Source organism: Ahaetulla prasina, chromosome 2, assembly GCF_028640845.1.
Source record: "Ahaetulla prasina isolate Xishuangbanna chromosome 2, ASM2864084v1, whole genome shotgun sequence".
NCBI lineage: Eukaryota > Metazoa > Chordata > Lepidosauria > Squamata > Colubridae > Ahaetulla > Ahaetulla prasina.
In genome coordinates, this window is record NC_080540.1 from 11,260,645 (window position 1) to 11,286,234 (window position 25,590).

Sequence of the window (25,590 nt, forward strand, 5' to 3'; positions counted from 1 at the left end):
TATTAATATATACAATCAATCATAATTCAAACACATAGATTCTTGTGTCTGTGAAAATTACAACAATACTGATACCATTCCCATTTGCCACAGAGTATATGAACATTTTTAAACTTTCAATTTATCAATAATCCTTTGTCCCAACATTCCTTCTCCTCTCCAACCAATAAGACATTTTATTCCAGATTTCATAATATTCCATATCATATTTATCTTTGAGTTCTAGAGTCAACCTGTCCATTTCAGCACGTCAGTATCTTGTTTAATACCTCTTTTTCTCTGGGGGTCTCTTTATTTTTCCAGTTTTGTACGAAGGCCAATCTTGCTGCCGTTAAAATATGTAACATTACATATATTGTTCCCTTGTTATATTTATCCTGTATAATACCCAAAAGAAAAGGTTCTGGCTTAAACTCTATATTTTGAGATAACATCGCCTCCAGCCATTGTTTTATCTGGTGCCAAAAATCTCTAGCTTTCGGGCACTCCCACCACATATGATAAAAAGTTCCTGGGATTGCCTTGAATTTCCAACAAAACAGTGAAAGGTTTCTGCTCATTTTAGCTAATGTTGTAGGTGAGAGCTCCCTCCTCAAGCAAGTGTATGGTATAATATTACACTTAAATTTTTGGCTTGGGTAAATACACTCATGTATGCAGCATATGAGCATAGAAATACAGACTTATGGATGTATGTAGACAATCTCTGCAAAATTTCCAAAAATGCATTTGCTCAAATTCTTTTATCTTAGTATAGAAAGGGGGGGGACACTAAAAGATGAAATGAGTGTCTCCTAATTCCTATTCAAGATTTAAAGCTCCGTTTTGCCCATGAAGCTCCTCGCTTTCCAGGAAAACCACGTGCCAATAAAATCACAGAAATCAACGTGAAATCCGGTGTTTAAGAAATATGATATACACACACACACACACATATATTAAAAATATTGTTTTTAAATCTCTCAGCAGAAAATCACAGGGAGCAGTTTTAAATCTGGGCCTCTGGTGGCTCAACAGGCTAATGCAGCCTGTTATTAACAGCAACTGCCTGCAATATTGCAGGTTCAAGTCCCACCAGGCCCAAGGTTGACTCAGCCTTCCATCCTTTATAAGGTAGGTAAAATGAGGACCCAGATTGTTGGGGGGGGCAATAAGTTGACTTTGTATATGAAGACTATTGCCTGACATAGTGTAAACCGCCCTGAGTCTTCGGAGAAGGGCGGTATATAAATGCAAATAAAAAAATAATTTAAAAAAATCGTGCAGCCCCAGAGGAATAAAATTTGGGAAGGGAAAGAATATGAAGCAGCCGCCAACACGATTCACCCTCGTTGCTTCCTCTGCTTCCAGGCCGCGGAGGAGCCCAAACTTCCTCCCGGCTTCTCCTCCGACCTTCCCTCCACTCACCTCCCAGGAGCCGCTTCCACCCTCGAAGCAGCACAAGAGGCTCCGCGGACGCCATCGTGCTCCCGTTGGCGACCCGGAAGAGGAAATTACTCTGCCCTTCGCATCCCTGTCTCTGTACATCCGCTCTAGCAATCCACTACTCTAATGTTTCAACCCGTTCAATCTCAGCCTCTCCTCCTTCCCTAGGTCAGTCCCCGATGTGCTGTATTGTTTCTCTGTAGAGCGCCATCTAGCGACATAAGGCGGAAGAACACACTCGTTCTACCCTGAGGCGTTTGAAGATGTTCTCATTGATTCTGTGCTTCCTTATGTGCCATCAAACCCTATTGGACTCCCATTGAGCTCATCGGTAGCTTTTCTCCCTGAGGCTCCATCCCAAACCTTTTCTTTCATCTCTATCTATTGGACCTGATCGTCGATGTGCATACTTCTTAAAAAACCTTTCCACTAATGTAGCAGAACTCCTAAGCATAATCTTTGGAAAAGCCTTCATGACCAGTTCCCTTCCCAAACTATGGTCACTAGCCACGGTCATCCCTGTCTTCAAAAAATGAGACCCCAGCCTAGTTGAAAATTACAGACCAATTTCTTTATGCTGCGTCATCAACCAATCCATCACCCTCCACCTAAAAACAAACAACCTACTCTCTAATAAACAATTTGGTTTCAGAAAAAAATTATCCTGTAATTTACAACTTCTTCACTGCAAAAACATATGGACTACAAATCTTGATCAAAGCGAAGCAATAGATGCAATTTACATAGACTTCTGTAAAGTGTTTGATTCAGTGGTACATGACAAACTTCTTTTAAAACTAAAATCCTACGGCATCTCTGGTCCCCTCCATAATTGCATAACAGCATTCCTGTCAAACAGACAACGTGGTCAAAATAGGCAGTGCCCTATCAAATCCTGCTCCTGTCAATAGCGGTGTCTCCCATGGCAGCATTCTAGGACCAACACTCTTCATGTTATACATTAACGACCTCTGTGACCATATTATAAGTGTTATGTATTAGTGTTGTACCTTTAAATATTTGAGCGGGAAATCAGCACGTTGCTGATTGGTCAAAACCTCCAACAGAACTGTATAAAAGGAGAGGGTTTTCGCCCAGCCTGTTGCTGGGTTCACCCTATATTAAAGAGCTGTTGTCACTACCCTGGTCTCCAGCCTCATTACTTCCCGAACGTAACATTGGCGACGAGGGTGGGATCTCGAGGCTAAGGAGAACCAGAACCGAGCTGAAGCGCGATAGTTCCGAACCCAGCAAACTCAGGGCAGAAACGCGGAAATGGCAAACACGCCACCCGCACTGCATAACCCGGTCAAGGAGAAATGGGAACGATATGACCCGTTTGAAAGCTTAGAAGCCAACGAACTACAGGGATCCCTGATAACCGCAAACGGGCTTACTTTAAGCCATTGTGGGCCGGAGGTCATCGAGATTGCGGAAGCCTGGCAGAGCCAACGCCGATACAATCGGTATCGTGGCCGACTCTGCAGACTTTGCTGAAGAACCATTTCACGACGCCCCAAATACGTGCAGCGGTTTGAATTCGGAGAACGAGACAGATGGAGGGCGAGTCCATCGGTGACTACATGGCCGCTTAAGAAGAGCGCAAGGACTGCGGATACGAGACCCAGACGAGGTGCTACTCGAGCAACTCGTCCGAGGTCAAGGACATCCGTCACGGCGACGGCTGCTAGCCAAGAGCAACCTGACACTAGCCAACGCCTGGACGGCCAGAGCACACGAAATGTCTACTAAAGCAGCAGAGACCCTGCAAAAGCCTCTTCAATCCAAGGCGAAGCGCAGCCAACGCCAGTACACCAGGAGGAGATTCAGTCCGAATCCGACGGTGAGGGCGAGGATGAGGAAGGTCTGCCGAACCGAAACGCGACATTGAGGACCGTGACGGTGCGGAAGCTGCGGAGGGCAGCACCAGCGCCAACGCTGCAGGTTTAAAGACGCAACATGCCGGCGGTGGGAAGAAAGGGCACTTAGCTCAGGTCTGCAGAGCGGCCCAACCTTCCCCGAAAATTCAAATCGGCCAATCAGAACGCTGGAACCGAAAGGCGGCCCGCGATTGGTTCAAACAAGAAAGGCGCCAAGTTCAACCAAATGACTGTCATTATAGGCGCTACCAACCAAAGTGGAAAAGAAGATTTTCACAAAGCCCAAGATAGAGGGAGTACGCAGGCTTGAAGTAGACACGGGATCAGCGATCACCATCATGTCCTGGGACACTCTGGCGAGGTCGCTGCCGTCCGTCATGAACGCCACCTGCAAGCACAACGGCTACGAGTGCACGACTACCAGGGAAATCGCATCCCTGTTCGAGGGACCACCTCCGTCCGAGTCGAATATGGTCCACATAAAAAGACCTTGCCCATCACGATCGCCGAAGGAACTCTGCCCAGTCTGTTGGGATTAGACTGGTTTCGTGCCCTGGGCATGGGAGTGACTGGCATCTACAAGTGACTGTAACCTGAAAGACATTCTCTTTAACGAGTTCAAGATGTCTTCAAGGACTGCCTGGGCAAGTACAAAGGGACCCCTATTTCCTTCAACTTAGACCCCAGGTAGCCCCCATTAGGCTTAAGGCGAGGAGAGTCCTTTGCCCTAAAACCAAAATTGATAAGGAGCTGGATAAGCTCATTAATCAAGGATCTTGGTGCCAGTCGATCACGCAAGGTGGAGACGCCAATCGTCACCCCATAAAACCGGACGGGTCAATTAGAATTTGCGCTGACTACAAGGCGACGCTTAACAAAGCCTTACAGAAAAGCGCCACCCGTTCCGAGGTGCAACACTTATTGCACTCGTTGGGGCAAGGGCAAGTCTTTGCAAAGTTAGACTTGGCCCAAGCCTACCAACAACTGCCAGTAGACGCCCGCTGGCGAAGCCCAAACGACAGACGCACAGGGTGCCTTCAAGTGCACCCGATTACAATTTGGGGTCAGTGTGGCACCAGGGCTGTTCCAAAACCTGATGGAACGACTACTGCAGGGGCTCCCAGGGTAGTTCCTTACTCGATGATGTCCTAATTTCAGGGAAAACATGGAGGAACTGGGGAGGCGGTTAAGAAAGGTCTTGAGCATTTTCCGGACAGCGGGTTAAAAGTCAAGACAAACAAATGCCAGATCGGGGTCGAATCACGATTTCTTGGGCTACCGGATAGACAAGAAAGGAATTCACCCTACTGAGAGCAAGGTTAAGGCAATTAGAAGGCTCCAGCGCCCAAAAACAAAGCAGAGCTGCAGGCATTCCTAGGATTGGTTAATTTTACGCGTCTTTTAAAGAACAAAGCAACCGCTTGGAACCGCTGCATAGGCTCTTAGGGAAAAATACTGTTTGGTCTTGGGGAAAGTCAGAAAATAGGGCTTTTGAAGCAGTAAAGAACCTGCTCTCAAGTGATAGCCTGCTCATCCAATATCACGACTCATTACCCCTAGTGTTGGTTTGCGACGCCTCCCCTTATGGGGTGGGGGCTGTACTCAGCCATAGACTTCCAAACGGCACAGAAGCCCCTATAGCGTTCTATTCGAGAACGATGTCCTCCCCAGAGAGAAACTACAGCCAGCTAGACAAAGAAGCACTAGCCATTGTGTCAGGGGTCAAGAAATTCCACGAGTATGTATTTGGGCGGAATTTCGAAATCGTGACTGACCACAGACCGCTACTAGGAATACTGGCTGGCGATCACCAACGCCTGTGGCACTTTCGCCACGATTGACCCGATGGACTATATTCTTAGCCGCTTATTCGTACAAGCTGCAACATCGACCAGGAAAAGAAGTGGGCACGCAGACGCCAAGCCGATGCCCACTACCTGGGGCGATCAAGACCCCACCCAGGGACACCCATCCTACTTATTGACTCATTGACTCTGGCCCAGTCACATCTAAGGAAGTGGCTCGGCATCATACCGACATTGTGTTAAGGACTGTACTCGGTTGGGTACAGAGAGGGTGTCAGCCGGGCGAAAGGTTCAAAGAATTTGTCAAAACTAGATGAGCTCTCAGCTCTGGGGGTGTCTGTTATGGGGTGATCGTGTAATAATTCCTGAAAAGTTAAGGGAAAGGTATTGGACCTCCTCCACGAGGGTCACCCAGGATCGTAAGGATGAAGGGTTAGCCAGAAGCTATGTATGGTGGCCACTCATGGACGAGAGATTGCTGAGAGGGTAGGGAAATGTCAGGCTTGCCAAGAATCCAGACCTCTACCCCCAACGGCCCCAGTCAGAGAATGGGAAAAGCCCCAAGGGCCCTGGTCAAGAATCCACATTGATTTTGCTGGCCCTTTCACGCCAAACATTCCTAATAGTTGTGGATGCATTTTCTAAATGGTTGGAGGTCATACTCATGAAATCCACTACGGTCAAGCAGTAATCGCAACCCTGCGCCACCTATTCGCAACTCACGGATTGCCGGACACTCTGGTGTCCGACAATGGGCCTCAATTCACGGCAGCCCAGTTTGAAGAATACCTGGCAGAGGAAGGCATCCGACATGCCCTCTCTGCGCCTTTTCACCCTGCGTCGAATGGCCTTGCAGAGCGTTCCGTCCGGAGCGCTAAGGAGGCATTGTCCAGGCTAAAGCCAGGTGACTGGCAAACAAAAATAGACTTTTTCCTAGCCATCCAGCACAGAACCCCAAGCACGGCCACCGGGAAAAGCCCAGCCGAATTGCTAATGGGACGGAAACTCCGGTGCCCACTGGACCGTTTGAATCCCCATTACACACCAGAGGGTTACAAGGGAAAACTAGAAAAGACCAGGGAAATGAGCATAGGCGACCCGGTGTGGGCTCGAAACTATGGGGACGGCCCTAGTTGGCTCACAGGACAAATAATTAAAGTAACTGGCCCAAAATCATACGTGGTAGAGCTACCCGACAACAGAGTGTGGAGGCGCCACATAGATCAGTTAAGGAAACGAATAACCGACCAAACTGAACCAAACGAAACATATCATGATCAATACCAATTTGATTCCACAGCCAACAATGACCCAGGGGAGGCGCAAGACTTAGCTGAGATCCCAGAGTTCCAGCGACGCCATCAGGTTCCCGAGGGAAGCGGCAGGGAAATTGAAAAAAGTAATCCAAGGCCCGATGGCCAAGAAAAAGAGTCGGCCAATAATCCGGAGCCCGTTGGCCCAGAGAAAGTGCTGGGAGGAGAAAACAGCCCCTCCGACCAGCTCAAAACACCACCCAGAACTGAACCGCGCAGGTCAGAAAGGACTAGGAGACGCCCAGGTTATTTGCGTGACTACGTCGAAAAATAACATGTAAATATTTATGTAAATAGAGGCAAGGTGTTTTCTGGGAGGGGAGGAGTGTTATGTATTAGTGTTGTACCTTTAAATATTTGAGCGGGAAATCAGCATGTTGCTGATTGGTCAAAACCTCCAACAGAACTGTATAAAAGGAGAGGGTTTTCGCCCAGCCTGTTGCTGGGTTCACCCTATATTAAAGAGCTGTTGTCACTACCCTGGTCTCCAGCCTCATTACTTCCCGAACGTAACAATAAGTAATTGTGTTCTCTTCACCAATGATGTTAAACTATTTAACACTACCAACAATACGGCTACCCTTCAAAAAGACCTTGACTTTGTGTCGGAATGGTCAAAAATATGGCAACTCCAAATCTCAACCAGCAAATGCTCTGTCTTACACATTGGAAAAAAGAATCAGAACACTAAAAACAAACTTGATGGGCATTACCTTGTAGATGACCCTCACCCCATTAAAGACCTTGGAGTTTTCATATCAAATGATTTAAGTACCAAAGCCCACTGCAACTACATCACAAAAAAGGCTTTAAGAGTTGTAAACTTAATCTTATGTAGCTTCTTCTCCAGAAATATTACACTACTAACCAGAGCATACAAAACATTTGTAAGACCAATTCTTGAATACAGCTCACCTGTCTGGAACCCACACCTCATTTCGGACATCAATACAATTGAACATGTCCAGAAATATTTTACAAGAAGAGTTCTCCACTCCTCTGAATACAACAAAATACCTTATGCCACCAGACTTGAACTCTTGGGTTTAGAAAACTTAGAACTACGCCGCTTTCGACATGACCTGAGTTTAACTCATAGAATTATCTATTACAATGTCCTTCCTGTTGAAGACTACTTCAGCTTCAACTGCAACAATACACGAGCACACAATAGATTTAAACTTAATGTTAACCGTTCCAATCTTGATTGCAGAAAATATGACTTCAGTAACAGAGTTGTTATAAGGGATACGGTGGCTCAGGGGCTAGAACGTTGAGCTTGTCAATCGAAAGGTCGGCAGCTCAGCGGTTCGAATCCCTAGTGCTGCCGTGTAACGGGGTGAGCTCCCGTAACTTGTCCCAGCTTCTGCCAACCTAGCCGTTTCGAAAGCACGTAAAAATGCAAGTAGAAAAAATAGGGACCACTTTTGGTGGTAACAGCGTTCCGTGCGCCTTTGGCGTTGAGTCATGCCAGCCACATGACCACGGAGACGTCTTCGGACAGCGCTGGCTCTTCGGCTTTGAAACGGAGATGAGCACCGCCCCCTAGAGTCGGCAACGACTAGCACGTATGTGTGAGGGGAACCTTTACCTTTACCTAACAGAGTTGTTAATGCTTGGAATGCACTACCTGATTCTGCGGTCTCTTCCCAAAATCCCCAAAGCTTTAATCAAAGACTATCTACTATTGACATCACCCCATTCCTAAGAGGTCTGTAAGGGGCGTGCATAAGAGCACCAACGTGCCTACCGTTCCTGTCCTAATGTTCCCTTTGATTGTATCCAATTTCATATAGTTATTACATACTTAAGATTATATATATGCTTATATGTCGTATAGTTATTTTATGCTTATGCTTATATATACCGTTGTGACAAAATAAATAAATAAAATAAAATTGTCCCCCACGAGGGCATCCATTGTCCCTGGAGCTGCGCCCAAAGCCTCTTTTGTGAGAAGCGGCAACTAAACCAAAGAAAAGTGCCCTTTTGGGCGGGTGGGTGGGTTGGAAATGTCATGCAAATAGGAAAAGGGAAAATGCACCTCCTCTCTGGACACTTAGCATCCTGGCCGGCTTTATGCCTTCAACAGCAGTTTGTAATGCATAAGAAAATCATGAGAGGCTTTCTTGGCAGGGCAGTTCAAGGCATTACTGCAGATTAAGATTTTTTTATATGTTCAACTGAACTGGGCAATGAAAAGTTGGCAGCCTGGGATTTCAACTCACCCTCTGCTTGCAGCTCTGACTTTTGCCACCCAGAGAAAGGGCTGTGCAGGAGGCAATACACTGGACAATTCTCGGTCTTTGTTCAGATCACCAAAATGGAATTGGTTACAATTCTCATGGACTGTTGGAGGGTTTGAGATTGAAGGGGTTCAGTCATTTTGTCTCCCCTAGATCTCTCATCAGGTTTCAGTAACAATGACCATATCCTTCTGGAGAGGCTTTGGAGACAGGAAATGGGAGAAGCTTTATTAAGGTCATTCTACTTCTACCTCTATGCCTGGTTCCAGTCCCTGTGGGTAGAAGAGGGGCTGAATCTTGACCTCTGCAATTTGTGGTGCCTCTCACTGCTTGCTCATTAACATCTACATTGAAACCGCTAGGAGAACCCATCCATAGTCTGATACCCAATTATGTATAGGTAGTCTTGGACATAATATTTCATTTAGTGACCATTTGAAGTTAGAACAGCACTGAAAAGGGGACTTTTTGACAGTTTTTCATACTTACCACCATGGTCACGTGATCAAAATAGGGACGCTTGGCATTTGACTCTCATTTGTGACAGTTGCGGGGTCCTGAGGTCATGTGATCACCTTTCGTGACTGGAGCTGGTGCATAAATTGGGGGTCCTGCTGCACTCATGCCTCCTGCTTGAGGCGGCCATGGCTGGGGAGGGGCTTTGCAAAGATTCATCTGCTGCCCCAATTGTTCCTTTTCCCAGACCGGTAAGCCTTGCCCAGTGGGTGATGGCTGACTCATTACTTGGTCACCTCCTGTTTGGATTACTACCCTGGGTCCCCCAGAAACTTCAACTGGTCCAGAACGCAACAGCCCACATAGTAATGGGAGTCCCTAGATTGGATAAAAATTGATTTAAGAAAAAATCAGGGTTTTTTTTTCTTTTTATCAACTTTATTTTAATAAAATGCTTTTGGAGTAAAAATATATCTAAATATAGTTTTCTATTTAAGATACATTAATAATTTAGGTTATTCAGCATGAAATTGTGCTTAGTTATGTAGCATGAGGCTATATAGTCTACAATACTGGGACTGTCGGTGAGTCAAAAGCGGGTCAGAGAAGGAGCTGCTGCGGGACAGAGATGACAGATGCACCACCTTTTTACTTATGATTTAAATCATGGTTTCAATCATGATTTAAATCATGGTTTTAATCGACTTGATTTAAATCAAATCCACCCTGGTGCACACTGATGAAGGAACGATTCAAACTAGGAGTGAACACCAAAATTCCTGCCATTTTGGGGGTTCTCAATGAACCATAACTGTCCTGGAGGGACAGCGAAGAAAGAAGGCACCGGCCAGCACAGACAGGGGAGTTGCAAATTCCCTGCAGCACCGGCATCCAGCCTTCGACCCAACGACAGGAAAGGTAGCCATTAGAAGCTGCCAAAGTCGGGACAGCCACACAAGAAGATTGAGCAGGAAGCGAGATCAGAACAGAGTATTGTTACTGGGTGAGCGATTGGCCAACTCGCAAGTAAGAAGAAAAAAACTTTTAAAGCTCAAAAATTTTCCAGCTTGAAGTTAGCAGCTAATTGGCATGCGGAAACTTAAAGTGAGAGGAAGCAAACAGTAAAGAGGATTTACAAGACAAAACCCCTAAAAGAAACAACGTTCCATCTTGATTTAAAATTGGTTTTGGAAGAAAATATAAATATTAAAGAGAGAAGAAGATTGAGAGAAAACATCTTCTTCTAACAAAAAGATTTAATAGAGGAAGAAAAAGAAACTGCTTTTGTGGATTGATGAGTGACATTTTGTTGCCAGTAGTTGTGGATTGGACAGAATCATTGCTGGAGAAGAAGAGAAAAAAAATAGCATTGCATTGTTTAGTCTAAGAGGAAAGGGACATTAAAGGAGTACTTGTTTGAACAGCTGTGGTAAGAACTGGAAAAATCAAGATTGGAATTTGGACAACAGGAAAAAATAAAAACATTTGAACTGCTTGCATTTGGAAACAGAAAAAAAAGGGGGGGGGGAAGAGAGACAATATTTTGGACTTGAATTTGGATTATACTGGTAGAAACTTTCTTTTTTTTGGAATAATGGAAATTAGAAGAAATATATGGATTATTGTAAAAAGACAGTAAAAAAGGTTAAAATGAATGAAGGAAATTAAAAAAAAAAGAAGTAAATTAAATGTGGAAGATATAATGGGATATATGTTTTCTTTTTCTGTTTGTGTCCTGAGAATGCATGGAATGAGAGAGAATTAAAATTGATGGTAAGGAAATAAAATTTAAATATATAAAAGAATGGTAAATCCAGCAGATGAAATGTGAAAGACAGTATGGTTTATAAGTGAAAATGATTGAAATTAAGATGTAAAAGGGAATAAAATTGAAATGTTAGTAAATGATGTACACTATTGGAAGAAAATAATAAGTGTTGAATTGTGAACAAAAACTTTAAAAAAATAAGAGGTGGAAAGTTGCATTGATTGATTGTATGATATAAATGGAATAAGATGAAGACAATGTTAATAACTAAAATATAGGAGAGGTTTGAGAAATATGCATAATAAATGAGAAAACCGGGGTTGTCTGGACACCAGAAATATTTATATGAAAATAAATAAAAATAAATAAATAAATAAGGAGGAGAGAGATGGAAAGGGAGAAGGCAGAGAGAAAGAAGAAACGGAAGAAGAGAGGAGGAAAGGTAAGGGGAAATAAGAATAGGAGAGAAGGTTAGATAGGGAGGAAGTAGGGTGGAGGGGGAGAAAGGAAGGGGAAGTAGAGAAGGAGTAGGAGGAGAGAAGAAAGGAGTGAGAGAAGAAAGGATTGCTGTGAAAAGGAAAAGATGAAATGGAAGAAAGACAACCCTGAATATATTTGAATATATTAGGATAAAAATTGAAATAGTTAAAAAAAAAAGAATGAGAGAATGAACACGAATAAAAATGGAGAAATTAGAACTTGAAGGTGAAAGAAGATGCGACTTAATAAAATGAGCAAGGAAAATATTAGGAAATGAATAAAAACTATGAAAAGAATATTTTGACAATAACTGTAACTATGTAAAATATATTTGAATATATTGAATTGTATAAGATATGATATGGCCAATACTCTGTTCATAAATCATGTATGTGTGTAGGGGGGGGAACTAAAAAATCAATAAAAACTTGTTCTAAAAAAAAAGGAAAGATTCAAACTAGAAATAAGGAGAATTTTAAGACAGTCAGAACAATCAAGCAATGGAACAGCTTGCTTAAAAAGTGCTGTGAACTTTGTATGAAAACTTTCTGCAATCTGAGCGTTTGAATGATTACTCCCCTATATGTAACCTTATATACATTGTAAGGCTAGACCTATAACTGAAATCTTTCCCACAATCGGGACATTCATAACGTTTTTCTCCTGTGTGAGACGTCTCGTGTCTCACCAGGTAGGAAATCTCCTCCCTCATGTTTGATACCAAGACATCTTTGACTAAAAAGAATAAGGCAAGAAATTAAATGGTTAATTTCTCAACTGGGCTTCCAAAGAGAGAAGAAAAAGGAAATTCAAGGTTCTTCTTCAGGCGTCAAATTTTGCTTCTCATGGAATTTCTTGTGTCTCATAAGAGAGGAATTTTGTGTGAAACACTTCCCACAATCTAGGCACTTGAACGGTTTCTCCCCTGTGTGTAATCTTACATGATTTCTAAGGCTAGTCCTGGTACTGAAACCTTTCCCACAATCTGAACACTTGAATGGTTTCTCCCCGGTGTGTAACTTTACATGATTTATAAGGCTAGACTTACTACTGAAATCTCTCTCACAATCTGGACACTCGAATGGTTTCTCCCCCGTGTGTAACCTTACATGATTTATAAGGCTAGACTTACTACTGAAATCTTTCCCACAATCTAGACACTTGAATGGCTTCTCCCCTGTGTGTAGCCTTGCATGATTCATAAGGCTAGACCTGATACTGAAACTTTTCCCACAATCTGGACACTCATATGGTTTCTCTCCTGTGTGTAACCTTACATGATTTATAAGGGTAGACTTGATATTGAAATCTTTCCCACAAACTGGACACTCATATGGTTTCTCCCCTGTGTGTACCCTTATATGATTTACAAGGCTAGACCGGATACTGAAATCTTTCCCACAATCTGGACACTCATATGGTTTCTCTCCCGTGTGACGCCTCCGGTGTATCAGAAGCTTAGAATTCTGCTGGAAACTTTTCCCACAATCCGGGCACTCATATGGTTTTTCTCCAGTGTGAGTCTTTTGGTGTATCACCAGGTCCGAATTATGACTGAACCGTTTCCCACAATCTGGACACCCATATGGTGTCTCTCCCGTGTGAGTCACCTGGTGCATTACAAGCTCAGAATTCTGCTGGAAACTTTTCCCACAATCCAGGCACCCAAATGGTTTTTCTCCACTGTGAATCCTCTGGTGTACTTCCAACTTGGAACTCCAATTGAAACCTTTCCCACAATCTGGACACTCATATGGTTTCTCTCCCGTGTGAGTCCTCTGGTGTATCACAAGCTTAGAATTCTGCTGGAAACTTTTCCCACAATCCAGACACTGATACGGTTTTTCTCCAGTGTGAGTTCTCTGGTGTATCATCAGGTTGGAATTCTGACTGAAACTTTTTCCACAATCCGGACATTGAAATGGTTTTACTCCTGTGTGAGTTCTCTGGTGTATCACAAGCTTAGAACTCTGCTTGAAACCTTTTCCACAATCACTACATTTATACGGTTTCTCTCCTGTGTGTGTCCTGTGGTGTTCCACCAGGTTGGAATTCCAACGAAATCTCTTCCCACAATTCAGGCACTCATATGGTTTTTCTCCTGTGTGAGTCCACTTGTGTTTCACCAGGGAGGAACTCTGAATGAAACGTTTCCCACAATCCTGGCACTGATAAGGTTTTTCTCCTGTGTGAGTCCTCTGGTGTTTCACTAGGTAGGAACTCTGACTGAAACATTTCCCACAAACAGAACATTTATATGATTTCTCTCCTGTGTGTGTCGTCTGGTGTTCCACCAGGTTGGAATTTTGATTGAAACTTTCCCCAAAAACTGGACAGTCAAAGAGTTTCTCCCCAGTGTCAGTCCCCTGGTAGAGCTTCTCTCCAGTATGGGTTCTTCCATGAATCATGAGGAAACTTTCCGGAGAAAAGCTTTCGCATGGCTTTTCACTGGATGGATCCTGTTGTGCAGAATCAGATGTGATCTGCAATCTGTGTTTTTCCCACATTATGCAGTCTGCGGGGGTTTTCCAACACTGATATGCTTGTATTCTTGCGGCGGTGAAAAATATTTCCGATCTCTTGACTGGTGGTTGTTTGATTCAAGCCACTCTTTCCTTGCTCAAAGGCTTTCACTAATGCCTGCCAATTTTGGCTATACAAGGAACCTTTTTCTTCCTACTGACTTCAAGTTCTTCCTCACTTTTTCTTTATCCTCCTTTTATATTATCCTCCTCGATTTCTCATTTAATTTTTTTTTAGTTCAGTGTGCTCTTATTTTTTCCAGCTCATTACGTTGTTCTTGTTATTCTTTTTCCCCATCTCTCATCTGCTGAGGAAGAAGAGTCTTTAAACTTTCCAGAGGAATTTTGAATGATGGTTTATTTTGCACTTTAATGCTGTTTCTCATTCTCTATTGTCCAGAGTGCTTTTCTTGGCATCCTCTCCCTCTGTAAGATTAATATAAATGGGTTAGTTTCATTATTATTTAAAAATGGCTGCCGGACATTTGAAAGCAGAAAAAAAAACCAACCCCATATATTAGCATGAAATAACAAACACTAAAATTCGATTTTAACCTCTAATATTAGTTATGATTGATTTGGCATACTGAAGCCAAGTTCAAATATTGACGCCCTCATAAAATTCTCTTTTTCAATCAATCAAACAATTAGAGTTGAAAGAACTTTGGAGGTATTCTAGTCCAGCTCCCACCTCAAACAGATGTATGGTATAATATTACACTTAATCCTTTGGCTTGGGTAAATACACTCATGTATGCAGGCATATGAGGCATATACACATATATTTCTCTTTTGTACATATTTCTTTTGTACATATAACATATGTAGACATATAATATATGTAGACAATCTATGCGTATCTCGGTGTGAAAAATATCCAAAAATGCATTCGGTCAAATTCTTTGATCTTCGTTAAGAAAGTGGGGGGGACACTAAAAGATGAAATGAGTGTCTCCTAAATTCCTATTCAAGATCTAAAGCTCCGCTTTGCCCATGAAGCTCCTCGCTTTCCAGGAAAACCACGTCAATAAAATCACAAGAAATCAACGTGAAAGCTGCTGTTTAAGAAATATTATATATATATATATTGTTTTTAAATCTCCCAGCAGAAAATCAGAGGCAGCAGTTTTAAATCGTGCAGCCCCAGAGGAATAAAATTTGCGAAGGGAAAGAATATGAAGCAGCCGCCAACACGATTCACCCTCGTGGCTTCCTCTGCTTCATACCCCGTGGAGGAACCCAAAAGGCCCGACTTGCTCCGGGCTTCTCCTCCGACCTTCCCTCCACTCACCACCCAGGAGCCGCTTCCACCCTCCCAACGGCCCAAGAAGCTCCGCCGACGCCATTACGGTCCTCCGGCTGAGCCGTAAAAGAAAGTTCCTCTGCCCTTCGCCTCCTCGTCTTTTTACATCCGCTCTAGCAATCCACTACTCTAATGTTTCAAACCGTTCAATCTCAGCCTCTCCTCCTTCTCTAAAATAGCCGAGTCACCGCTGTGCCGAGTTTTGTTTCTCTTTAGCGCGCCATCTAGCGACATAAGGCGGAAGAACATGCTCTTTCTACCATAAGGCGTTTGAAGATGTTCTCATTGATTCCGTGTTTATGTGGCATCAAATCCTACTGGACTCCCATTGAGCTCATCAATTTTTCTCCCAGAGGCTCCATCCCCAAACCTTTTCTTTCAGGTCCCCCAAGGGGGCATCCATTGTCCCTGGAGCTGCGCACGAAGCTTCTTTTGCGAGAAGCAGCAACTAAACCAAAGAAAAGTGCCCTTTTGGGGGGGGGGGCAAAAATGTCATGCAAATAGGAAAAGAGAAAGTGCAGCTCCCTTGGTTCCAGCCACTTTTTCCCCTGGAGGGGGTGGGGGGAGGAGTGTGCAGGATAACTCCTGAAAACTTCACTCCTGCAAACTAGCAAACCTGGTAAGACTGTAGCTTGTCTCTTCTGGGATTTTATTTTCTCTTACTTCCCAATTTTTTTTTTTTTTTAATTTCATTTTGTCACAACAGTATACACAAACATTGTCATAAGTTAAAAAAAACGTATCATGAAGAAAATATATATATATATATATAAGTAAATAATATGCATTAGCTATATTAATTTGATATAATAAAGGGAACAATAGGACAGGAACGGTAGGCACTTTCGTGCTCTCTTTTTTTTTAATTTAATTTTGACACAACAGTATACATAAACATTGTCATAGTAAAAAAAGAAAAACATATCATGCACGCCCCTTATTGATTGATTGATTGATTGATTTCCCAATCAAGCCCGGCATTTTTTATTGGTACCCCACCCTTGATTAGCTGTGGATACTCCGGGGACCAATTGGTGTTGCAACCTGAGAACTCCCCCCCCCTATTTCTTTTCCAAGCTCAAGAGAGGGCTGGGAGAGTCATTCCCTTCCCTTCTGAACACTCAGCATCCTGGCCGGCTTCAACAGCCAGTTTGTAAACAGCAGTTTGTAATGCATAAGAAAATCATGAGAGGCTTTCCTGACAGGGCAGTTCAAGGCATTAACTGCAGATTAAGATTTTTTTATATGTTCAGCTGAAGTGGGCAATGAAAAGTTGGCAGCCTGGGATTTCAACTCACCCTCTGCTTGCAGCTCTGACTTTTGTCACCTGGAGAAAGGGCTGTGCAAGTGGAAAGACAACTTGGACCTTCTCAGTCTTGGTTCAGATCACCAAAACGGCATTGGTTGCAATTCTCATGGACTGTTGGAGAGCTTGAAATCGAAAGCGTACAGTCATTATGTCCCTCCTAGACCTCTCATCTGGTTTCACTAATGATGACCATATCCTTCTGGAGAGGCTTTGGAGACAGGAAATGGGAGGAGCTTTATTAGGGTCATCCTACTTTTATCCATGCCTGGTTCCAGTCCGTGTGGGTAGAAGAGGGTGCGGTGCCTCTGGCCTCAAGCCTCTCACTGCTTTATTTATTTATTTATTTAATTTATTTATTTATTTATTTATGTCATAACAATATACATAAGCATCACTCAAAATGGTTATATAGTATATAAACATATATATGAAGAAATATAAGGAAGTATAAGTCAGACTATTTACTGAATCTGCACTACTATTAATCGTTTCATAGTTCCCATCACCAATCTCTTTCCACTTATGACTGTATGACTATAACTTGTTGCTGGCAATCCTTATGATTTATATTGATATATTGACCATCAATTGTGTTGTAAATGTTGTACCTTGATGAACGTATCTTTTCTTTTATGTACACTGAGAGCATATGCACCAAAACAAATTCCTTGTGTGTCCAATCACACTTGGCCAATAAAATTCTATTCTATTCTATTCTATTCTATTCTATTCTATTCTATTCTATTCTATTCTATATATAGGAAAAAAACAATAGGACAGGAACGGTAGGCATGGTTGTGCTCTTATGCACGCCCCTTATAGTCCTCTTAGGAATGGGGTGAGGTCAATAGTAGACAGTTTTTGGTTAAAGCTTTTGGGATTATGGGAAGAGACCACAGAGTCAGGTAAAGTGTTCCAAGCACTGATGATTCTGTTACAGAAGTCATATTTTCTGCAATCTAGATTGAAGCGGTTAACATTAAGTTTAAATCTATTGGTTGCTCTTGTATTATTGTGATTGAAGCTGAAGCGGTCTTCAACAGGAAGGACATTGCAATAGATGATTCTATGAGTTAAACTTAGGTCTTGTCGAAGGCGATGGAGTTCTAAGTTTTCTAAACCCAGGATTTCAAGTCTGGTGGGATAAGGTATTTTTGTTGTTTTCAGAGGAGTGGAGAACTCTTCTTGTAAAATATTTCTGGACACGTTCAATTGTATTGATGTCTGAAATGCTTGTTAACATCTACATGAAACTGCTAGGAGAAGCCATCCATACTCTGATACCCAATTATGTACAGGTAGCCTTGAACATAACATTTCTTTTTTTTAAAAAAAAATAATTTGTATTAAACTTTTAATTTTTAAAAACAAAATAAAGAAAAATACAACAAAAAACAAAAACACATAACAGACATAACATTACATATTTTACAGCTTGCCATATCGGCAATGATATATATTCTCTGTTCTTATTTACTCGTTCCTCTACATGCTTATATTTACATTGGTTTCTATTTACCAGTCCATCCTTATCCGGTTAACACAATTCAATGGTTTACACTTCCTAATTTTAACTTAATTAGGTTAAGATTCCAATTTATAATTTTGATTTCTTTTTTCTAACCAATCATATAATTTATTCCACGCTTTGTAGCATTCCAACTCTTCCCTTTCCTTAATTTCTAGCGTCATCTTGTCCGTTTCTGCACACAGTAAGATTTTTCAGATTATTATTTCCTCTCCTGGAACATTGTTTTGTTTCCATCCATATGCAACAGCGATCCTTGCTGCCGTTAATATATGAAGTATTAAGTATTGCAAAGATTTGTCTATTTTTGGGTTAATTATTCCTAATAAATAGAATTCCGGTTTAAATTCCATTTTTAGTCCCTCTAGCCAATTTTTTATTTTTTGCCAAAAAAATGTTATCTTGGGGCACATCCACCACATATGGTAGTATGTGCCTAGCTTATACCCACATCTCCAACAATTTGGTGGTAAATTTGGGAACATTTTGGCCAATCTCACTGGTGCCAAATGCCATCTATGGAATATTTTAACAGATTTTCTTTATAGGCTACTGCCATTGTTAATTTATAGTTTCTATCCCACAATTTGTCCCACTTTTCTAATTCTATATTATGCCAAAGTTTTTTGCCCAACAGATCGTTTCTTTTACTGTTTCAGCTTCCATTTTGTATTTTAAGAGAAAATTGTAAATTTTTGTGATCATTCCCCCCCCCCCCCGATCCTAATAGAATTTTGTTTATATCCAATTGTTCTCTATGTATACCATATTGCTCCTGATTTTTCTTGAATCTGGTTTTTATTTGTAGATATAGCCACCATTCCATGTTTAATCCTTGTTGTTTCAAATCTTGAATTGATTTTAATTCCCCTTTTTCATTGAGTAGCTCTGCATATCTTATTATTTTGCACAAATCCGTGGTATTTGGGTGTAATATTGCTTCCATGGTTGATAGCCAAACTGGGACTTTTGTATAATGATCTTTCTTAATTTTCTCCCAAACTTGTAAAAGGTCATTTCTTAATAGGTGTCTTTGAAAATATGTATGGTATTTATTTTTCCCATCCCAGAGAAAACTATGCCAACCGATCTGGAGATCATGGTTTTCTATCGTTAATACTCGTTTATTTTGTAGTTAAATCGATTCTTTAAGCCATGTTAGCATTGCGGCCTGATAGTAAAGCTCCCAATTTGGGAGACTGAAGCCTCCTTTACTTCTGCTATGTTGCAATATTTTGAGTTTAATACGAGGTTTCTTTCCTGACCAAATTTTGATGTGATTTTATTTAATTGTTCGAAGAAATTTTGCTCTAATTTGATCGGTATAGTTTGAAACAAATATAACAATCTGGGTAGTATATTCATTTCAATCATTGAGATTCTACCAATCATCGATATTTGTAATTTGGACTAAGTTTCTAAATCCTTTTGAATTTTTTGTAGCAGTGTGTCATAATTATCTTTATTTATTGTGGTGCATTTTGCCAATATCTGTATTCCTAAATATTTAATTTTTTTGACTCTCGAAATCCCCACTTTCTTCTCTAATTTCTCAATTTGTTTATTTGTTAGGTTTTTGGTCAGCATTTTAGTTTTATCCTTATTTATTTTGAGCCATGCCACTTTGCCAAGTTGATTTATATCTTCAAATAATATTTGTCCAGATTCTAGGGGCTCCTCGATAATGAATACCAGATCATCGGCAAATGCTTGGACTTTGTATTCCTGTGATTTAATTTTTAATCCTTTAATTTCTGAGTTTTCTCTAATTTGTGACATTAATATTTCTATGGATAGGATGAATAATAAGGGGGAACAGAGGGCATCCCTGTCATACTCCTTTTTCTATATTAAAGCTTTCCGTATATTCACCATTTATAATTATTTTTGCTCTTTGGGTGGAATAAATTGCTCTAATCATTTCTATGAAGTTTCCCCTCCAATCCATTTCTATTAATTGGTTAATCATAAAGTCCCAGTTCAGATTGTCGAAGGCTTTCTGTGCGTCTAAGAATACCAGAGCTACTTGCTTACCTGGGTGGGCTTCATAGTATTCAAGTACATTTATGATAGTTCTCATATTATTTTTGATATATCTATTGAGCAAAAAACCATTTTGGTCTGATTTAATAATTTCATTTAATATACCTTTAATCCTCTCTGCTATTGTAGCCATAAATATCTTGTAATCAGCATTTAACAGCGAGATCAGCCTATAGTTCTGAATCTTCTGTTTTTCAGTATTACTTTTGGGAATAAGTGTTATTAAAGTTTCCGTCCAGGATTTTGGTATCTTTGCATTCTCTAATGTTTTATGTTTGTAATAATGTGTCTAATAATTCTTGAAATTCCCTATAAAATTCAGCCGGAATTCCGTTTGGGCCTGGAGTTTTATTATTTTTTTGTTTTTGTATTGCCCTTTTCAGCTCAGCTGTCGTTATTTTCCCACTTAATATTTCTTTAGTTAGATCTGGTATAGTTAGGTGACTCCTCTCTCTTAAATATCTCTTAACTTCATTTTCATCTATTTTTTCTTGTCTATGCAGAGCTTGAAAGTAATTTGTCACTATGGTTTTTATTTTGTCTTTCTGAAAGTGTACTGTCCCTTCTTCATCTTCTAAATTTTGTATTAATTTCTTTTCCTTTTCTTTTTTTAATTTGTGAGCAAGCCATGTACACAGTTTGTTGGCATTTTTGAAATAGTTTTGTCTGACCGCTCTAATCTTTTGCGCCACTTCTTCCTGTATAATTAGATTTAATTTGTGTTTGGTAATATCTTTCTGTTCTTTAATTTCCTGATTTAAGGGTTGTTCTTGTAGTTTAAGTTCTAATTCTCCCAGTTTTTCCTGAAGGTCTGTATATTGCTTCTTTTTATTCTTTTTTCTTCTGTGTATGCAATCGATACAACCCTCGTGTATGCTTTTAGTGTGTCCCATAGGTTTTGTGTGGTAGTTTGTTCGTACCAATTTTCTTTTAAAAATAATTCTAGTTTTTTTTTTACATATGTAATATAACTTTTTTCCTTAATCACCCTCTGGTTCATAGTCCACCTCCCTTTCTTTTTTATTTCTCCTTTCCATTTAATTTTTATTGGACTATGGTCCGCCCAGATGTTCATTGCAATTTCTATTTCCAATATTTCTTTTGCTGTTTCCAGGTCCATCCATACCATGTCTATTCTGGACCACGATTGGTGGGGATTGGAGAAGAAAGTATATTGAGTCTTTTGTGGATTATTTTCTCTCCATGTGTCTTTCAAATTTAATTCTTGGATCATATCAAAAAATACCATTGGTAGGTTTTCCTATTGTGATTCTTTTTTGTTCCTGTTTTAGTCTTTTTTGGGGTCTACCCACTCTGTTAATGTCTTCTAGTGTACAAATATTATCAAATTCTAGTGTTAGTAATTGTTTATATAATTTGCTATAATATTCTTTCTCTCTTATGTTTGGTGTATATATAATTGCAATGACTACTCTTTTTTGTTTTATGTAAATTTCTATCAATAATGTCCTTCCCTCTTTGTCTGCGAACAGTTGTTTAGGCCTTAGCCATTCCTTTACGTATGCTGCTACTCACCGTTTTTTGGATTCAGCTAATGATGTAAATAACTTTCCTAACTTGGGGTCTACCAAAATACGACTTTTTTCCTTTTGTATGTGCACTTCCTGTAGGCATATGATATCCATATTTAATTTTTGTAACTTAGTTATTGTCTGTCTTCTTTTTATGGATGAATTTAATCCGTTTATGTTAACTGAAAACAAATTCACCTCTTCTTCCATTTTGCTACTTATTAGTCAGTCCTGCTTCTCTTATCTCCTTTTGGTGTCGCGTCTGTACCCCTTCTCTTTCTTGGGGTCCCTGTTTTTTTGCCTCTTTCAATTTTTGGTCTGTTTCGCTTTCCTCTGTCAGGTGTTCCTCTTGGCTTTTTCGTTCAAATTCCTCTCTGCTGTCCAATTCTTCTCCAAAACATTGTTCATAGAACTCCTAGGTTTTGTCAACCATGTCTACTCTTACTTTTTTCCCCCGCCAGAATATTAACATTCCTTCGGGGACTAACCAATGAAACGTAATTCTTTGTTTTATTAATTTTAAGGAGAGGAATTCATAATTCCTTCTTTTTTCTCGGACCCTTTTCGGTAGTTGTTTTAGTATAATAATTTCCTTTCCCTTATAGATTATTTGTTCTTCTCACGTTCTTCTATACATTTCATCTCGTACTGATTTTTTTATGAACCTTACGTAAACCTCATGAGGGAGCCTGTGTCGTCGCGCATAGTTGGTATATACACGATATGCTTCGTTGATACTATTTTGAATTTCCTGTTTGTTCATTTGCAGCAACTCCACCAACACTTCCATCATGAGGTTACAAAGGTCTTCTTTATTTTCTTTTGCGTTCTGGGATCTTAAGTAAAAAGACGATCTCTCTAACTCTAAATAGATTATTGACCCTTCCATCTCTCTGTTTATTGCCATTAATTTCTCCGTCGTGTCTTCCAGCTTCTTTTCAGTTTGTTCTGACTGCCACCCGGAGAAAGAGCTGTGCAGGAGGAAAGACACTGGGCCCTTTTCAGTCTGGCTTCAGGTGGGGCAAATCACGAAAACGGCATTGGTTACAATTCTCATGGACTGTTGGAGAGTTTGAGATTGAATGCGTACAGTCATTAGGTCCCTCCTAGTCCTCTCATCTGGTTTCAATACCATCAACCAGGATATCCTTCTGGAGAGGCTTTGGAGACAGGAAATGGGAGGAGCTTTATTAGAGTCATTCTACTTCTATCTCTATGCCTGGTTCCAGTCCCTGTGGATAGAAGAGGGTGTGGTGCCTCTGGCCTCAAGCCTTTCACTGCTTGCTAGTTAACATCTACATGAAACTGCTAGGAGAAGCCATCCATACTGATACTCAATTACGTACAGGTAGTCTCGGACATAACATTTCATTTAGTGACCATCTGAAGTTAGAACAGCACTGAAAAGTGGACTTTTGACTGTTTTTCACACTTACCACCATTGCAGCGTCCCCATGGTCATGTGATCAAAATAGGGAGGCTTGGCATTTGTCTCCCATTGGTGACAGTTGCAGGGTCCTGGGGTCATGTGATCACCTTTTGTGACTTGAGGTGGTGCACAAACTGGGCATCCTCCTGCTTGAGGACACCATAGGTGGGGCGGGCTTTGCAGAGATTCATCTGGTGCACAAATTGTTCCCTTTCTTGGACCGGGAGGCCTTGCCCAGTGGGACACTCATTCCTTGGTCCCTCTTGTTTGGATTACTACCTGGGTCTCCCAGAAACTTCAACTGGTCCAGAACGCAACAGCCCACACAGTAATGGAAGTCCCTAGATTGCCCAGGTAACATCTTTGATGTGTAAGCTGCAATGGATACTTTTCTATAAGATGCAATTCAAGTTGCTGGTCATTACATTTACAGTTATTTCTTTATTATAACAATAGCACTTAGAATTATATACCACCCACAGTGCTGCAGAGCACTCTTGGTTTACAGTGTCAGAATATTGTCCCCAAAAATATGTGTCCTCATTTTACCGATCTCAGAAGGATGGAAGACTGACCCCTGGGCTCCACCTTGAGCCCAGTCAGGATCAAACTCCAGGCTGTGGGCAGAGTCAGCCAGCAATATTGCATTCTAGCCACTGAACCACCAGGGCACCTGCCATTATTGTCCCACCTTTATTATTCTTGCATCCATCTATCCTATCAGATCAGATAGGGTGGCCACGCTCCTAGCCCCTTCCTTTAAATATTGCCCTCTGATAGGAGCTAGGAAATGAGCCTTTTCCATTGCAGACTCTTCCCTATGAAACATTCCCCCGTCCCCCCGAAGTTTGGCAGGCCTTTATTGTCCTTGTCTTCCATAAAACAAGGAAGATCTAGCTGTTCCTCGAAGCACTGAGACAAGACAAGATGTCGGCACATCAGAAGCTTGATTTAACATGAGGTAAGCTAAATCAAATAGATGTTAAATATACAAATATATGTTGGAGGTGCAAGAAAGGGGTCGGAACATATAAACACATGTGGTGGGATTGTGATAATGCACAAAATATATGAGACATGGTGTTTAGAGATATTAGAGCACTTTTGAACGTAAATTTAGATATGTCACCGAGAATTGCATTATTGTTGCTGGTGGAACAGGATATAAATGAAACAAAAAAAGAAATGATTGTAAACTTGATAATGGCAGCTAGATTAGTGATGGCTAAATACTGGGGATGTAATTGGGATTTTCAAAGAAATGAATGATATAACGAAATTTTGAGCATGGCAACAAACAATAAATTAATAACAGAAATTAAATTTTAAAAAGGGATGATTAAAACAAACAATTATAATGAAATATGGGGGGATTTTATAAAATTGGTGTTGGTGGAAGGCAAAGGGAGTAAACCTACTCAAAAAATATGCTGTTTTGGAGGGGATAAGGGCACATTCAGAATATATTGTATATTTTTCAGCTGTTATAGAAGAAGAAATATAAGGGGGGGGGGAATAGTCTCCAGGGGTGGGGTTGCATTGTATTATTTGTATGTTTTTCTTTTTTTTTTTTATTTAGATGTGTATGCATATGTTTGTATTGTTTGCATTATTTGTATTTAAAATAAATTAAAAAATATTTTTTATAAAAGAAGCTTGCTTTGGTATCTGGTTTTTATTTATACGTATTTGGTTTTAATATGGTTTTAAAGTTAATTATTGACTGAGAACTGGCCAGTGTTTGTTATAAAATGGTTATATAAATATTTTAAATCAATCAGTGGGAAAAAAAAGTTGAATCCACAAAATGGCTACGCTTTGGCTGTCCTTGTGCAACTTCCTTGAGGCACTCTACACATTTAATTATCTAATTTATTTGCTGCTAATCCTGCAGTTAACTTCTCCAATTTAAGTCCTTTCAAGGAGAAAATTACCAGTTTGGAGAAGGAATAGCACCGAGCGTGACTGTAGTTTGTAAAGGCAGGAGGCCCTGTTCACTTCCAACTTGAACAAAAGCAAGAGCCACCTTTTTGGAATTCGAAGATGATCCAAATGTCATCAACCTTGATAGAAGTGTGCTGCATTTGCAGGGCAAGTAGATGTTAAATGTGGAGGTTTTGCATCTGGAAATGTATAGTGTTTATTCGGTTTTGCATTAAGGTTTTATTGCTGCAAATCGTGCAGAGTCACCATTAGTTGGGCTGCCATATACATTTTCATGCTAAGGAAAAATACAGAACAGAATAACAGAGTTGGAAGGGATCTTGAAGGTCTTCTAGTCCAACCCCCCTGCTCAAGCAGGAGACCCTATACTATTATGGTACATACATACATACATGTTTATATCCCCCTATAACACATGTACAAATAAGTCAAGATGGCAAACATACCTAATAGAGCTCCAAACTCACTTTCTCTGGCTCAGCAATGGCAGTTCTCCTTGACTCTGTGAAAGGGATCTACTGCACTGCGCCAACGAAAGGAAGCTGAGATGAGATTAGAGAAAGGAAAGGAAAGGAAAAGGTAGAAGAAAGGAAGCCGCGATCAAAGG

General features: G+C 40.8%; 2 protein-coding genes across 2 annotated transcripts in view; both read right to left on the bottom strand.

Annotated features, from left to right (window-relative positions):
• The window catches only part of LOC131193519 (zinc finger protein 208-like), a 58,201-nt gene that overhangs the window by 26,954 nt on the left and 5,657 nt on the right, over positions 1-25,590 (bottom strand). The gene's annotated exons all lie outside the window — the stretch shown is intronic.
• LOC131193523 (zinc finger protein 208-like) overlaps positions 1-25,590 on the bottom strand; it is a 34,646-nt gene that overhangs the window by 3,418 nt on the left and 5,638 nt on the right. The window contains exons 2-3 of the mRNA XM_058173781.1: positions 16,497-16,715; positions 12,394-14,321 (exon numbers count right to left, since the gene is read on the bottom strand). Of these exons, the coding sequence (XP_058029764.1) occupies positions 12,394-13,880 (1,487 nt within the window). The 5' untranslated portion in view covers positions 13,881-14,321; positions 16,497-16,715. The remainder of the gene's footprint in view (positions 1-12,393; positions 14,322-16,496; positions 16,716-25,590) is intronic.